Source organism: Lissotriton vulgaris, chromosome 5, assembly GCF_964263255.1.
Source record: "Lissotriton vulgaris chromosome 5, aLisVul1.2, whole genome shotgun sequence".
NCBI lineage: Eukaryota > Metazoa > Chordata > Amphibia > Caudata > Salamandridae > Lissotriton > Lissotriton vulgaris.
Genome location: NC_141693.1, coordinates 1,919,581,029 through 1,919,598,380, shown reverse-complemented (window position 1 = coordinate 1,919,598,380; position 17,352 = coordinate 1,919,581,029). Strand labels below are relative to the sequence as shown.

At 43.1% G+C, this 17,352-nt stretch overlaps 1 protein-coding gene across 1 annotated transcript in view; it reads right to left on the bottom strand.

Moving 5' to 3' along the window:
- Positions 1-1,117: 1,117 nt before the first annotated feature.
- Positions 1,118-17,352, bottom strand: part of LOC147717722 (E3 ubiquitin-protein ligase TRIM39-like) — a 254,681-nt gene continuing 238,446 nt past the window's right edge. The window contains exon 8 of the mRNA XM_086924504.1: positions 1,118-5,145. Coding sequence (XP_086780630.1) covers positions 4,583-5,145 — 563 coding nt within the window. The 3' untranslated portion in view covers positions 1,118-4,582. The remainder of the gene's footprint in view (positions 5,146-17,352) is intronic.

The window sequence follows — 17,352 nt, the reverse complement described above, 5'->3', positions numbered from 1 at the left end:
CGGAGCCCTGTCTGGGATCAAGGAGGCAAATGAGCCCCCATCGGGGCCCGGCCATCTGGTCGCCCCATTGGAAAGCATTGCGTGCGACCAGATGGAAGAGGGGAAAGGTGTGGCCAGATGGCCGGGACTGAAAGGACTCCCATCTGCCCGCCCCAAACATTCACAGTAGGGTTCCCGCATGCCCACACAGGGCTCCACGTCTAGGGGGAGCTCGGGGGACCCGGCTGGGCCTCAGGCATGGGGAGGACCACCAGAGCTCCTCATGGCTGGGATCTGGGAGGCAAATGAACCCTCAACGGTACTTCCAGGGCAGCCCGACCATCTGGTCGCCCCGTTGGAAAGCATTGCATGCGAAAGGTGCGACCAGATGGCTGGGACCGAAAGGACTCCCATCTGCCCGCCCAGAGCCGAGCCAAAGCAGTAGGGCTCCCGCCTGCCCTTGCAGGCCTCTGCACCAGGGACCCTTGTCCTGAGCAGATGGACACTTGGCAGGCCGCAGGACAGGAGCTCCCACACCCCAGGCCCTGACCAAACCCCTGCCCCGGGGCCAGTCCCTGCTTCTCAACCCAGCCAGGCCGGGGAGCCTGCCCGGGAACGAGGGACCCCTGTCCCGGGCACATGGAACCTCAGGACGTGTGCTCGTTTTCCACACATTTTTTTCCGTAATTCCACATAGAGGCCTTACACCAATTCCACTCAGCCCTAGTAATAAACCTTCCCCTGGTAAAAGGGTCTGCCTCCTTTGGAGAAACAGATCAAGAAACAGAACTCATGTTCTCTCTTGTGATTTTGTTTTCATCCCTTCTCAATGCTTTGCCTGCCGCTAGCGCCTTAGACATGACTTCATCCACTAAATGCTGTAAATGTGCCTCTTTCCACATACCTGGGGACGGGTAACTGGTACAGAGGAAGATGCATTTCTAGATCTGCTAATTTTTTCTCTTCTTATTCCACCTATCACCATCTGAAGAGATGCCAGCCACAGGTTTTCTCTTGCTAGTTCCCTTGACTTCATACATGTACCCAAGAGAACCAGTGATTGGTTGACGCTTTGTCAACTAACAATGGGCTGCATATGCACCCTGGCCTGCCTTTATCTCTGAATGATCTTCACGTGTTTTCCCTTCAAAAAACTTTATTGGTTTTTATGACAAAGGACAAACAGAAAGATTGAATGTTACAGTAGTACATAACGCATGTAGGATAGGGAGGTAGAATGTACTATACATTTGTAATGTTATACATGGCACAATATGAAATGTAATGAATATCAGAATGAACAAAATATGGTCATGAGGTACATCAGGTCAAGAATGAGGGGCAAACATCAAAATATAATATCACAAATCAGGCAACTAATATGAAATTATGAGAGATAAGAAAAGGCATGACAGTTCTGGAGATAGGGTCATGTGAGATATAACAAAAGGCATGACAGTTCTGGAGATAGGATCATTACTAGGTTAAAACGTTACCCTATGAGACAAATGTTTCCAACCATTGAAAGCCCGTACTGCACATAACAATCGTTTTACAGGGAGTTTTGGCCAAAAGCTGTGTAAACCTTACCCCAGAGTGCGATGTGTCCTCTGCTTTCACGCCTCACACACAGACCATACAGCATGTCACAGCAGTGGGGGATCGAACCCTTCCCTAAGGCTGCTGCCCCGCTTTGCTGACTGCTCTTGTGGTATGCCAGGCTCCTCATGGCTGGCTAATCTGCACTACGGGACCTACTCTGTTGGCCCTGAACATGAATATCTCCCTGCCACATGCACAGTGATCAACATTTTTTAAACGGAGTCTGCAAAATAAATAATGCCTGTTTTTTTGGGGGGGGTATGCAGTAGAGCGAGGATATCTGCATAGCCCTATTCCTATTTGTATGATCTCGCTGCGCTGGAGAACTAGAAAATTGGAAATAATTTAATAACTTAATTGGGAAGCTTTCTTTCGGAGCAGATCGTCACCCCTACAGAGGACATCAGCATTCAAGGCACACGCAGGGCAGCAGTTCAACCTAGCATACCATGCCCTAGTGCCTACGACGCGCAGTGTCACAAGGCTCCTGCAGCACTTCCCTGGCTCCAAAAACACTATGAATGAAAAAACGAAATTTGCAACGCTTAATCAGCTCACAGTCTAAGATGTGAAAGGGTATATGCGGTTCTGGAAACTAATTGGTTCCTCCAGTATCCCAGCATGCAGCACTTAAACTATAAAAGAGAATCGAAAGGAGAGCGGAGAGGATGATAATGGACATAGAAAACGGCTCTGCTGCAGCAAGAATAAGTTCCAGTCGCCATATTTAAATAGCAAAGACGACACTTACATACATTGTACCTCGCATTTTTCAAACAATGCCTAAATGCTGGTTGGCAAAGTTTTATTTAATTTTTAAAATTTGAAAACTTGAATGTTAGCATGTTGCTAAAGCTTTGGGGCATTGTTAAGGAACGCGAGAGTTCGGTTCTAGAAATGTATATAATAATTACAGTGGGTCCAAAGAGCGACATAAGCAGCACGCGTGAAAAGTGCACTGAAGAAATAATTACAAATAAAACAAGACTTCAAGAAGCACAATCTCCCATACAAGGAAGCCCAAAACGAATCAACTATCCTACCAAAAACAAGCCCAACTGCCATACACATCCAAAAGGGGGAAAAAATGAATAAATACAATGAACAGAACGGGAGGAAGTGAGAGGAAGGCAGTACTGACACAATTGTGGCGTTTAGAGGAGATGGGAGGGAGGAATTATATATTTACATGTAAGCAGCTGTGCCTCCAAAGCTGAACACAGGCAAACAGTAATAGACCAGGAAACTAAGAAAATAAAGAATCTTACGTAATGTAAAGCACCCTGATACCCGCTAGGGTCTTGTTCGCGCTATATAAAACTTTCAAATAATAATAATGAATAGTCCCCCCAAGAACACATAAAGAGCCATAGCAGAAGACAGAACTTAGTACCTGCTGCATGAGAGAAACAGAAGGGAAAAAGGAGGTACAAAGATCAGGGCTGACCACTCGCAAGCAAGGATTTCTAAAGAACACTGAAACAAGCAAATCAGAAGCAGGGGGATGGCTTTAAGCCAACATGAGAAATTACAATAGGTCTTGAAGGCTTGACCTAAAAACTAACCGCAATAAAGGAAAATGTAAGTGCTCCTTTAGGAAAAGAGGCTTTTGGGTGACAAATAAGCAAACGTGCCTTTCCTCACAGTGGTGCTGCGTCTGGTGAACATACCTCCATAGTTTAGTGCCCTTAGTTGCACGTAATAGTGAGGATCTTCTGTGAGCGTAAACAAGGTTAAAAGATCGCAATCACAAAATTCAAGGCTCCAGTGTGAAGTTAAATCGGCTATCTAACTTTTGCTTACCTGAACTGCAAGTACAATGGGTGTCCCTTCACAGTTCCAGACAAAATGTGTCTGTCATAATTAGCCGCCTAAGATTTAAACCGGTGGGTGCCCCGTAGGTGCTTTTGTGTTCACGAAGGAAGTGCAACCTATGTCTAACACCCATCTTTTTTCTCTTTTCTTGGGGGAATGCATTAAAAAGACTAAGGGCCAGATGTAGGTAATTTCTATTTACCGATTCTAAACGACCGAATTTTACCGATTCGGTATTTCAGAATCGGTAAATGGGATGTAGATACAAATTCGGTACATTTGACCAAATCGGTAATATTCGGTATTACCGATTCGGTATTTACCGATTCGGTAATTCCCATTCATTCCTATAAGCCTGAAGGCCCATAGGAATGAATGGGAATTACCGAATCGGTAAATACCGAATTGGTAATAGGGGGAACATTTTCAAGGGTGGCAGGGTGTCACATTGACACCCTGTGGCACCCCTGAATAGTGCATGGGTGCATGTGGCACTTTAAAAAAAGCAAATAATTGCTTTTTTAAAGGTATTCAGTATTTACCACCAACTTGTAGTTGGTGATAAATAACGAATCCTTAAATTAAAAATGCACTCACTTGCGTGCTCCCTACATTAAGGATTCAGTAATTTACTGAATCGGTATTTTAAGAATTTGGTAATTTACTGATTCCTTAAATTACCGTTCAGTAAATTACCGAATCCTTAAACCTGCCTCCTACCTCTCAAACCCTAAATACCGGTCGGTAACGGCCGAAATTCGGTAATTTCGGGTGTTACCGACCGGTATTGGGCTACCTACATCTGGCCCAAAGTAATCTAAATGACTATGTTTTCAACAATATTCAAGGAAAATAAATACAAAAAAATAAATATGAAAAATGTAAATAATGAAAGATAAAATCAACCAAATAATCATAATCACAAAAAGAGACCTAAACTATCATGTTTTCTTAAACGAATGGAATCACACAAATGTATCAGCTTATAAAAAATGTTAAATGGATATTTAAATCTATCTCATGCCCATAGTCACTTTGTTAATAACGTTAGTTATATTGATAAAGTTTTCAATTGTCAAATCTATCCAGAAAATGCCTTCAAGCTATTCTTGTTAACAAACTGGAAACAACTGCATGTCTTTCATAGAACCTATATGCTATGTATGAATCCAATAAATGGACATAACTAAGTCCACCTAGGCGAGTCGCTCACTTGGGTAACTGACAGGATCCGCAGCGCCCCCTCATTCTTCCCTTCCTCGTTGAGTTCTGGACTGAAGTAGGGCCGCAGGGTGGGGGGGAAGGAGGCCCCGGAGAAGGTGAAGAGCAGAGACCGGTCATCCACATTGTAGAACGAGAGCCTGCCCGCCTCATAGTCCAGGAAGAGACCCACAGCCCTGAGGGGCACACGAGGGGTCAGGAGGGTGAAGGGGGAGGCGAGAGCTGTGTATTCACCATCTCTGAGCCACACTGCCCAGTATCCATCCTCAGGTGATAGTGTTACCTCCCCTTTCCTGTTTACAGACTCGTCGCACACTCCAACTGTCCACTTAGTCTTTTCCCCCACCTCCACCGCCCAGTAATGTCTCCCTGAGGTTATCCACTGGGTCCCTAGCACATCAGCATATATAGTAAATCTCTGGGGCGTGTCGGGCAGATCCTGTTCTTCGTCTCCGTGCCTCACGCTCCTTCCGTCCTCTGACAAGATGAGGCTCCGATGAGCAGTGTCCGGATCCAGGGTCACCTCAGCTGTAAAACAGAGGAGCAGAGATGAGAGCTCAGAAATCACTCATCCACAATAAACACATCACTGATATTCAGCCAGTCGCTGCAGTAGCATCAGTGCTTCATTTAATCCTGATACACCACCTCCCGCTGACGCCATCGCCATTTCAGAAGCACCCCATTTCATCGTAGTATTTAACAGTGTAGTCATCGTCACAGCTTTTTTTCAAAATGCGCTACATGATGCAGTCTTGTAGTCTGTAAGTAATGTTATTACAGTTCACAGGTTGTAACAGTTCAGATGTGAATCAGAAGGGGGGCTTGGGAAGCCGCCCCCAGAGCTGCAGGGTTTGGAAACTGAGAACTGAGTTACTGACTTTCACCAAATGTTTAACACTTGAAGCAGGAAACCATTTCACAGATGCGGTGTGTGAGTCCCTGGAGGGCTCAGTAATCCTTAGGTCATCCAAACACTTTTTTCTGTTGTCAGTTGTCCACATTATGTGTGCATTTTTAAGGACAGACCTTTCACTGATATCATTTACTACAGACCTACCAAGTTACATGGTGCCACCAAGTGTCCCACAGTATGAGAATCTCACACACAGGGAAGAGACTTTCATATACCGGGAGCACAAAAATGTGCCTATCACCTTTGTTTGCCTATTAGGAAGAGTAGAGTGTGAAAGCTACAGCTAATCCTTCTAACGACATCTCCACCAGGGTTTCCCCAGTGGTAGAGCAGGGGTTGGTTCTACCATCAAGAGAACCATCTCTTGACCTGTAAATGATGCAGGGAATGTGAAAGGCTATCCAACAATGTTTTGTAGATATCTCATTATTACTCATCTAGATATAGGGACCATGTTGTATTGTGATGCAAGGCTATGTGTTTTCTTTTGAAGGCTCCTCGTGAATTCCTGCACGCCTTTGCTCTTTTTTGTTCCACTGTTGTCCAGTATGGCATTCTAGCTTGGACTCCGGACCGGAGAAAAGCGACTCCCTACCTCTCCTTGTTCCTCCTCCGTGGCCTTATTAATCTGCTTTCTTCATGATTTTGGATCTTACAATAAACCTTATGTGATTTGCTACACTGGCATTGCTGCCTTTTTTATTTATGGATACCATGATAGTTGGTAACAACGCAGAAAGTATACCGAATAGGGCCCGCCGTGGGAATCTCCTTTTAATTCGCTTGCCACCATTTCAACATTGCTTCGCCAAAGGTACTGTTATTTTTATAATTATTACAGAGCATCTCTGCATATTTATCCGGTTGAGCCTTTTACATTTTCACAGTCGACGGCTCCACGCTAGGAGTCCTGTGCAGCATTTCTTTTGGAAGCTCTCTGAAGGCAGCACTTTTGGATTGCCTTTGTGCGCGTAACACCCAGGGGCACATGGGTTTGTCTCCAGGAATAAATGCTATGAAATAGATGCACTCTTTGCATCATGGGATTCCAGGAAGTGCTGTGCTACGCGAAGTAAATAAATCTTACGCATTGCAGCACTTAATTTTACAAAATGAAACATTTCCTAGCTAACAAGTAGGAAAGTTTCAATTCTATTAAGGACACGTAGGAGAGGATTGTGCATTTCTTCCTTCAATTTATTAAATCAGCGACCTTTAAAGAAGATATTAAAGAAAAACAACAGACCACATATCCCATTAACCATAGGGGAATACGTCTCCATAATAACCACAGTCCAATCCGGTGTATATAACAGTATGACATCCCTTCCTGTTCCTCTTCTTTATCGGAGGAAGTAAACCTTGAACACATTTCCTAGATGAATTTCTGATCATTCCCTACAAAAGAGAGGTAGCACCTGCTACCCAATTCCTTGTAACATTACCTGATTTTCATTTTGTTTTGTTTTTTTGTTTGATCTGTTTATTAAAGATTTTTATTTTCAAACATATAAAGAAAGTACATCATTGTAGAGAATACCATACAAAGCTTGTACAGGCCTAAATCACAAGGTAGCTGTAAACTAACATCATGAAATTTGTAATTTTACATGACTGAAATCGGCATATAGCATTTAGTCAAATATCCTCACCCACCAATCAGAATGTTGCGTCATCACGCTATTGTACAATAAAGAAAATTGTATTTGAACAATTCTTGTCAATTACAAATATACAACACTTATGGCGTCACTCCGCCATATCACATTAATCTGTGCAGATAGGGTGGATGACTTGTATTCCTTGCTTCTGAGGAAGACGCCAGTAATGCAGGTCTCCCTATCCGTACGTGTGGCCAATGCTTCAAACACCCTCTCCCAGTAAACACGCAAAGCAGGGCAAGCCCAGAGCATGTGCAGGAAGTCTGCGTCTGTCATCTTACATCGCGGGCAACACGCATCTTGTCTAGGAAAATATCGATTAATCTTGTCCAAGGAAAGATAAACCCTATGGACAATGTAAAATATATCAATCGAAAATGAGCATTTCTGGAGACCTGTTTGGGGCTTTCGAAGACCATGGACCATTCTTTCTTCGAATAGGGCCTTCCTTGGTGAAGCTCCCACTTAGCTCTCAGCGGCGTTAAGACTGTTAAGGTATGTTTCCTAATTGACACAGTAAACCATTTTACCAGGTGGCTCCCTGTACCCAATACCTGATTTTCATTTAGAACTGAGATTTCCACATCTCCATTTCGTTTTAATTTTTTAGAAAACATTTACATCACATTCATGACCCTTCTGTTAGGTAGATATGGGATATTAACTTTACCTGCCGATAATGAAGTATCATCGGGTCGATCCAGAAATCATTCCATGATGGCACCGGCTGGGATAATCCTTGCCTCCTTGTCCTTAATAGAACTGAAACTATCCTTATCGTTGGCTAGGAAATGTTTCAAACTCTGTCAGGACCAGAGGCAAGAATTGTGCAGGTTCAAAACTTACTACCAGAGTGGCAGCCTGCGAAATGGGCTTGAAGTAAAACTTCTTGAAGGATGAGCAATTCGCCGCACTCATGATGTCCTCAAGTCAGCCACCTACCTGAATCGCCTTAGACGCCATGGTCCCTCTGATGGAGTGGGCCCCGAAATTATGCACATCCACACAGGCCTCAGCCATAATCTACCTTACCCACCTGGCAACAGAAGGTGATGATATCGCCTTGAACAGGTTTTTGCATGGCAATCAGAAGTGGTTTCTCACCTGCTGGTCTTATGTCTGCTGTCATTTCTTCATATGCAAAAAGAACAATTGATGGACAGAATGCAGAACAATATCATACATTCACCTCAGTACAGAGATCTGGGCCTAAATTCATCGTTTTTTTGCTCACCATGCCATTCCAGTTTGGACCCAGCCATATGCAAATCAGTCTTGACCCTGTACCCAAGGAGAATGGTCCAGCCCGAACTGCCAGGCCAGGTCCTCTCTGGACTAGAAACAAGCATCCTAGGACCGGTTTCGGGCTTTCAGCCCTCATCAGCCAGGTTAGCTTGACTCCAGTGCAGACGCGGTGCCTCCATTGGGGTGTGGGGGCGTAACCGCCCGCCCGCAGCTCCCTTGGCGTTTCTGAACTTAAGTAAACTGAATCAGTTTACTTAAGTTCAAAGACGCCAAGGCGGGAGAACTGACAATCATGTCAGTCAGCATGACGTCAGACCGCCCACCCCCTTCAGATTTCTATCAAGCAGCCTTAGACGTTAGTTTACTAACGTGCACATTTAATATTTCCAAAATACATTATGGTGGCTGCTCGTCGTGGGCAATGAAACGTTTTATATTATTGTTTGAATGAGAACATCAGATGCCGTACAACAATGCCATAGTTTGATGAGTCTAGAAATTAAAAATAAAGGAATACAATAAAAAATGTACCACTCACTAGAGAATAACAAAGCAGAATTATAAATTATGATGGTGTGACATTTTTAAAAATAACATTGTTTGCGTGCAGCAATGTTGGATGACTCTTGTGATAATCAAGAGTTTAGGTCTTACGTGCAAACTGTGTCTTTCCCTTTAAGAACCAATGTTTGTCCATTATTTTGTTAGATATGTTTGTCAGGATTTGGAACCCACTTTTGAAAAACCAGTTCTAACTGAAGTAACACGAAAACAGCCAAAGTTTTTGCTCTCGTAAATCCATTTAATGAGAAAGTCTGTTTTTCTATAACACTTGTTTTAAAGTACTTTGTTAAATCCTGCCGTGCCCGTGTCACACTTTCGTTATCTACCCATGTCATTATTTATAGGCAGGTGCTCAGCAGGCCCATCTCGGGAATTGGAGGACAAACAATTCCAGTAACACTTTCCCTACACCAAGCCAAATCCTGGAGCTAAGGGTTTCTCTTGGGCTATTTTTAGTTACATTTTTACCTCGTTGTTAGTAACTTTAGTGTGGCTCTGCGTGCATCTTTGCACTTTATATTAGAACGCGGTCTTCACCTTTTTGCCTAGTTGTCAGTAACTTCAGTGGAGCACTACACAAGTCTATGTGCTTTACAGCAGAAAAGGGTAATCTAGTTTTTTTTCCTGGTAACTGATGTGGCGCTATGTGATTTACAACAGAACGCAGTCAAGATGTGTATAGTGGCCCTCTTATAGTTAAACACACTGGTATACACTAATAGCCACTGTGGTGCATGCATGTGAAAGAGGTTAAAACAACAACAAATATTTTTCTTGTTTGGATTACAAGCGCCATAAACACCACAGGGAGAAAAAGGGTCATAGGGATATTTAAAGACCTGCCCAGGTTCACATCCCCTACTACTCAATTACAATAACAAAAAAAAAAAAAAGATGGGGTCTCAAAAGCCACTAACGTAGCTCGCTGGCTTCGACTTCTCACTGAGTGAGTCAGGACACAAGTTACCTAAAAGCCTACAAGGACAGGAAAAAGCAGGAGAACAGAGTAAAAGACAAGTGATTACCAGTGAGATCCACATACAGCTAAATTGATTCCCATCAATATATCTCAATGATCAATCTTCTCATTTGGTCATCCATCTATCGGGATGGTATGTCTCTTGGTCATAGAGACTTGTTGCCATACCCAGGATATTAGGCTGAATTGGATCAGACCCACAATCACTTTGGACCAGAAGTAGCAGATCATATGAGAATTCAGTGCAGTGCAAGAACACAAAAAAGTGGTGAATAATATATGGTGAGGAGGCGAAAAAAGTACTTTTTATTATAATATCAGCTCAACCCCTAATAAAAACAAAAACAGTGCAAAAATGCAGTTTCAAGAAATAACTGCAAACGGGCCAACATGTTTCAGCCAGTAGGGAAACAAATACCACAGCTTTCTTCAGGCCCTCTGCTCTCTAACTTTGCTACTGCAAAAGAGGAGTGTATAACGGTAAGAACTTATATATAAAATGAATATTAGTGAACATACAGGGAAACGTTAAGAGGATGAAACAGTTAAAACCTGCTTGTACTAATCCTCCGCGTCAAGGAATGTGGATAGCATCTAAAAAACAAGTAAGATATAACAAATTACTGTAAATTCGCTCTCTTCTTTACTATATTACTGTAAAATATATGCAAATTCAAAACCGTTTATTTGTGCTCACCCAGCTTGATCGGGGACGGGACCTCACCTCACCTGGACCAAGCTCAGGAAATGGAGGCCCCGTTCTGTGAAGGTAAAGCAAGGGAAAGCATAGAGTAAAACAAGAAACACTGGAGCTTCTTTATCCTTCACATTCTCTGACTGCAATCCCTTCTATCGTCTATCCTTCTCAGATAATCGCCAATTCTCAGAAGACCCAAGCCTGCATCCAAGAACTCCTAACACTCAGTTAGCCCACAGCATGTAAAAACACAGCATGTAAAAACCTCCATAGAAAGACCATTCCATTCCTTTCCTTACAAGCGCAGCAGAAGATAGCACAACATTTGAACAGCTGTTATGGAAGGATAGAGTGTGATGTATCAATGAACATGCATTTCTTGCCAGGCTCTCAGAGTGTCAGGTGCAACAGGTCCCTAATGATGCTAGAGCCTTGTCACCTTAGTAATGCACAGAACCGTGGCAGTATCTCAGGTGAGAGTGGTTAAAAGCAGCCCCTGCAGAGATGCTGTCTCAGACATAGGATCACCCCTTCCCCTGCTCCCCCGTTGCTGTCTCAGGCTTAGGACCACCCCTGATTGTGGCCTCTTGTTGCGGCTACCCATCTCCCACCACTACTTCTGACTCTGTGGAGAGCACCACCCCCAGGCCTCCATCTATTGAACAATATGTCACCAACTAGATTGAGTGCAGAGACAGCAGTGTGTTTCGGTAAGAGAATAAAAAAAACTTACTTGTTGCACTGTTGAAATTTGCATGCTCAAATAACTGCTGAACGTATTCAATGCACTAAGATCTAGGGGTGCTCTTTAATGATTCTAAATATTTGAAGACTATTGTTTTCTATACCTTCTTCCTTTCTCTCCAATTCTTTATTAAAATTAGTTTTCAAAATGTGTCACTTAACATAACGTTTTTAAAGGGTTTCTCAGGGGTAAGACCACTTCGAACTGCCCTTATGTTAGTTGGGCTCACTTGCTTGCTCAGTAAAAGTCATCTTAAATTTTTTTACGCCCCTCCACTTTGAAATGTCACCAGCCGCCCCTGCTCCAGTGGCATGGAGAGCACGGGACCCACGTCTGGGCATACCTGTCCCACTCAGGGTGACAAATGCAAAATCCTCAAAAATTGATGGTCAGAATGCAGAACAATGTCATATGTTCACCCCTGTACAAAGATCTGGGCCTAAATCCATAGTTTTTTGCTCAGCATGTCATTCCAGTTTGGACCCAGCCATATGGAAATCAGTCTTGACCGTGCGTCCAATGGGTCCAATGGGAACAGTCCAGCCCAAACTGCCAGGCCAGATCTTCCCTGGACTGGAAACAAGCATCCTAGGACCAGTTTCGGGCTTTCAGCCCTCATCAGCCAGGATAGCTTGACTCCAGTGGCATGGAGAGCATGGTACGACAAATGCAAAAAGAACAATTGATGGACAGAATGCAGAACAATGTCAAACATTCACCCCAGTACAGAGATCTGGGCCTAAATCCATCGTTTTTTTTGCACACCATTCCATTCCAGTTTGGACCCAGCCGTATGCAAATCAGTCTTGACCCTGTGCCCAATGGGAACAGTCCAATCCAAACTGCCAGGCAAGATCCTCCCCTAACGTCTGTATTGCTCTGCTGGCGCACTGCTCTTTTGTTGGGGACACAAATTGTATACAGTGTGCCCAGGTATCTCTTGATCAATAAACAAAGGCACAAACTTTCATTAACTTTGGGACCGGAACTCAGAGGCCTGAAGCTGGGATCTCTGAAGCAACCCTCATTTCAAAAGTGGTCACCTCAAGCAAAATCCTCCTTGCCGTTCTTGTCAGTCTGTGACTCTCAGCTGGGCATCAAAAACTTTACCCACAACTTCTCCTTTCTGATTTGTGACCCCGTCTTTCACCCAAGACAGTGGCAGGTGTACACACTTCACATCCCAGTGCTTCCGCCTTCACTGAGGTCCTAATTGCCAGGAACGCCTTTGCTGGTTACCTTCACCTTGACTTCAAGCTGGACTGGTGCTGACTCCCCAGGCTGGATCTGATGTCCGGGCCCCTCTGACAAAGGTTGTAAGGCAGCAAATACGTATTGGTGGACAGAACAAAAGGTCTTTAGACAAGGCATAGAAATAATCTATCAACAGAGAGGATAGTCTCAGAATACTTAGTCTTGGGTCGCCCCATATATTAGCAAGGCACCCAAGAACCACTTCATCTATCTGAGAGTAAAACACCCTGTACCTATTACACTATTTGAAGCAGCTAAGTAAGTCTATGTGCATTTACAAGATTCTGATTAAAAGAGAAAAACAATACAGACATACTCCAAATCTTTACATTTGTGTATTCCTATACTATTCAACTGAAGAACCTCAAGAAAAAACAAAATATTCTACCCTTTTACTCATAGACTTTACATTACTTGTACAGAACTGAAAACACATCTAAAATTATTTCTCTTAATAAAAGCACCTACATTGTATGCTTAGGACCATGCTCTCATGTTATAGGCGCAGCAGTAAAATCTAAAACTGCTAATTTAACAGGGATTCCTATTACATAAAGAACTTTAAAGAAACTTCAACATAGTGGGTACATAAATTTCTCCAGAAGAACATGTTGTGACAAAGAAACTCCTATAGAACAATATTTTCTTTAAAAAAATGTTTGCTGAGGATCGCATGGGCGTCTTTCCTGCATTCTACTTTTCACAATCCAGCCTATGCAACATCAGCTCTAATAAGTGCTGTCAGCTTATTTACACAGACTAGCTAATAAATAGTATTACTGAATAGCCAATTAAATGTCTCATGGCTATTTCCTAGACTATTTAGACAGGCTCAAAAAAGACTGAGAAAAAGAGAGAAAAAACATACATTTGCCTACCCTTAATTTGTAGAGGTCCTAACCTCCTTCGACCATTTCAACAGCAGGAAACCTGAAACAGGTTTACGTCTGACACCATCTACCCCTTTTTTGGCAATTGGGCACAAACAACTTGTAGGAGGTAAATAGCACATTGAGCTAACTAGAAAACATTAATAACCAACCACCAATTCCTTTAGCAATTGTACTTGTGTAACATGAGGGCAAATGAATGCAAACTGAATTCCATTGCCTCCTAATCTCAGCCCTTGTCTTTAAGCTAAAACCATTAGTGCTATATACATGGCAGAGCTATCTCTGCATATAACTTACAAATGCTGCTATCCCTTGATAATGTTATTCAATAGGATAAACCCACCTACACATTTCCTACACTTGTATTATATCTCAAGAACACAGTGAAATTCATGTGTGCTCCTAACAAAATATGCAAAATTTTCATTTGGCTAATGTTATCTAAAACAGTACTTATAGTGCTTTACCCTACAGTGTGAGAATCAGGATATTTAAGTAACACAAATAAATCCCATACTGTCACAGTGGCTCCCTACCTGGAAATTGCACGGTCAGTTGGTTAGTTCTAAAAAAAGACTTTGGCCGTTGACCCTTAAACTTGTTGTCCCTGTCTGAGAAGGGCTAAGCCATGCACACTTTCCAATTCAAAGCAACTTATGGAGACTCACAGCTGAAAGGCAGTCCTATACCCTTCCTGTTTGCCAACAATTGAAAGGTAGGATAATAACTTTTGCTTGTTTTTTTTTTCATAACCGTATTTATTGAGAGTTCAGGCAAGCATCAATACAGTTCTCCACAATCAGGAGGATACTGTCAGTAATATGCAGGTAGTAGCATGACCAGGAACCCGAATTTAAAAAAAAACATTCCCCACCCCGCCCCCTGTCCCACCAACCCCTTTAACATACCCCAACACCCTTCCCCAACTACCCACCCTTTATCCCACCCTAACCCAGTGCACGTGTTCACCATATAACAGCGACAGATGTAAGGCAATGCAGGTGTCGGTCAGCAACCTAAGTTCCAGGGTCCACATCCGGGGGCAGCACATCATCAATAACAATCGGAGGGTCCAGGGTAAGCCCTCTGTAGTCCGCCCACCGCTTCCAGATTTTATAGTGTTTCCGGGGGCACCCCCTGGCCTCAAACACCGGTAATTCCAGCCCCATAAGAAAGTCTAATCCCGCCTTTCAGGCGCTGAGTGGGGGGGGGCACGGTCACTCTTCCAAGCCTTCGCCAGATCCCGCTTAGCCACCACCAGCCCCAGTAACAAAAGATGTCGCTTGTAAATGTTGCCCCCAACGTTCTCCAGGACATGGAGGAGGCCCAGTCTAGGTGTACGAGGGAGGTCCCACCCCAGCACCTCTGATATGCAGCTCCAGACCCCACCCCAAAATCGGGTCAGGCCCCCACAAGACCACACCGTGTGTAAGAGTGTCCCGTTTTCAGCTCCACACCTCAGGCACTCTGGGGCGGCAATAAGGCCCGCTCTCCACAATCTTTCCCTAGTGTAGTATGCCCTGTGAAGGTATTTGAACTGAATAAATCTGAGGCGGACCGCTATGGCAGCCCCCGGGGGGGATTCAAGGGCCTCACGCCAGTCATCCTCATCCAAGGGGCCAACATCAGTCTCCCAGGAGGCCTTCAGTGTCAGGAGGGAAGAGGAGCAGTGCGTAACCAGGGAGCGGTATATTTGAGAAACCTTCTTGTCGCCCAGGTCCCCCATAAAAAGTTTTGCTTCAATGGGGCTGAAGTTGGTCCATACAACTTTTGCTTGTTTTTTATACTTATTTTCATTTGTATGCTGTATGGTGTGCATTTCTAGCAGTATAGAGGTCAGCTGTTTGTGCAATACTTAAATGAGTGCATTACTGAAGCCTGTGATCAGTTTGAAAACTGCTCTGAGCGGCAGAACTGCTTTTAAAAGGTAAATTGTGCCCAAATTCGACTTTGGTAGTAGGAGCACTTAAAAATTAATAACCCACAATGTTTTTGCATAATAGGGACCCCCAGGGTGTCCAGAGATATCCCATGAACGGGGAATAAAATGTACACGGTACACCCTTAAAGATTGAGTTTTGTAAGCATGGGTAAAGTGACATTTTCACATTTTAGTCCCCCCCCCTTACGGTAAAGCGTCACTTAAATTCAACTTTGATTCTAGGAGTTTACAGTATTATAATTAGGCATTATAGAAATCAAAAAACGATTTTAGTGCACTTATTTTTAATAAACTTTAATAAACTTTTTTTGTGTAATCAAAATTTCCCTTTTTTCTTTAATAATGATCACCAACCCTTTTGATGGTTCCACATATGAAAGCAAGCTGCAATCCTTCCCTTTTGCACAGAAGCCTTACTTGAAATATGAAAAGTCTGCGCCACTTTGAAAGGACAGTTATTATTCAACATCAGAACCATGGATGTGTTTATTAAAAAGGTAATAAGTAAGAAAGCCCTTTTAACCTTTTCTCTGTTATCCAAAATAATGAAACTGTCTCTTTTAACTTTTAAAATCAGCAGTCATTAATATACCGTGTTTGCACTTAATATCTAGTTGACCCAGCAGTTTCCTTGTCGCTTGAGACCAAGAATACCCATGTATTGTTGACACAGCTGTGCTCTAGACCAGCAGGCGGTACAAAAGGGGGTGGTGATGGACGGAGCATCTGAATCAATGCTCAGACGTGAGTCCCTTGCTCACTTTGCCACTGGATTCAAGCAAGCCGGGCTGAAGATGGCTGGAATGCCAGAAACCGGTCCTCGGAAGCTTGTTTCCGGTCCAGGGAAGACATGGCTTGGCAGTTCGGGCTGGACTGTTCCCATGAGGCACAGGGTCAGACTGATTTGCATATAGCCATGTCTGAACTGGGGTGGCAGAGTGGGCTAAAGAACGGTGATGGATTAAACCCAGATCTTTTGACTGGGTGTGAGTGTTTGATTGATTCAGATCACCACCCCCTTTTGTACCGCTAGACCAGCAGGCGTCACTTTACACGCCTCTGCCAGGAGAAAAAAAAAAGTTTTCTGTATTTTTAATGTCCTGGAAGAGTTTAATCTCCATTTGTTGTGTCGGACAGCTTCTTCTCAGTGAGACAGCTTAAACACAGCTGTTTGAAAGCTCTTTTTCTAGTGTTGAAAGTAAGCACGGTCACAGTCAATTTAAAAGTCAGGCATTTAAAGCCCATCAAAATCTATCATTTGATAATGTGTTTATTTCAGCAACAACCAATTTACTCAGATGATGTGAATGCCCTTTAATATCTAATACAATGTATCTAAGGAGAATGCTGTAACATTTTATATTTTAGTCCCAGTTATTGTAAAGCACATAATTTGATTATTGTCTTCCTTTCTCTGAAGCCCATTTTATTCCTATTGAATGTGAATTCAAATTTATCTCTAGCATTGTGGCAATTTGCACATAGCTATAGTTTCTTACTTTGTCAATTTTAATGATGGTAGCGTGCAGCTATTTAGCATATTTTACCTAATTTCATTTCTGGATTTTTTTTAAAATGCAATTAAATCAATGACATTTTGCCTAATAGAATGATGACACAAAAAAAACACACTGACAAAAAACATCCAGACATTTTCAGAAGGGGTCATACACTCAAAACACAGAATACAGGGTGCTTAAGGTTAGTCATTCTTACACAAAGAGCTCAATCGCTACTTACTCACACAAGTACCACCGGAGTCAGATCACAAACCACATACACATTCAAAAACACAATTAACCCACAAATCAACACTTAGGACAGAAACAAAAGACAGCC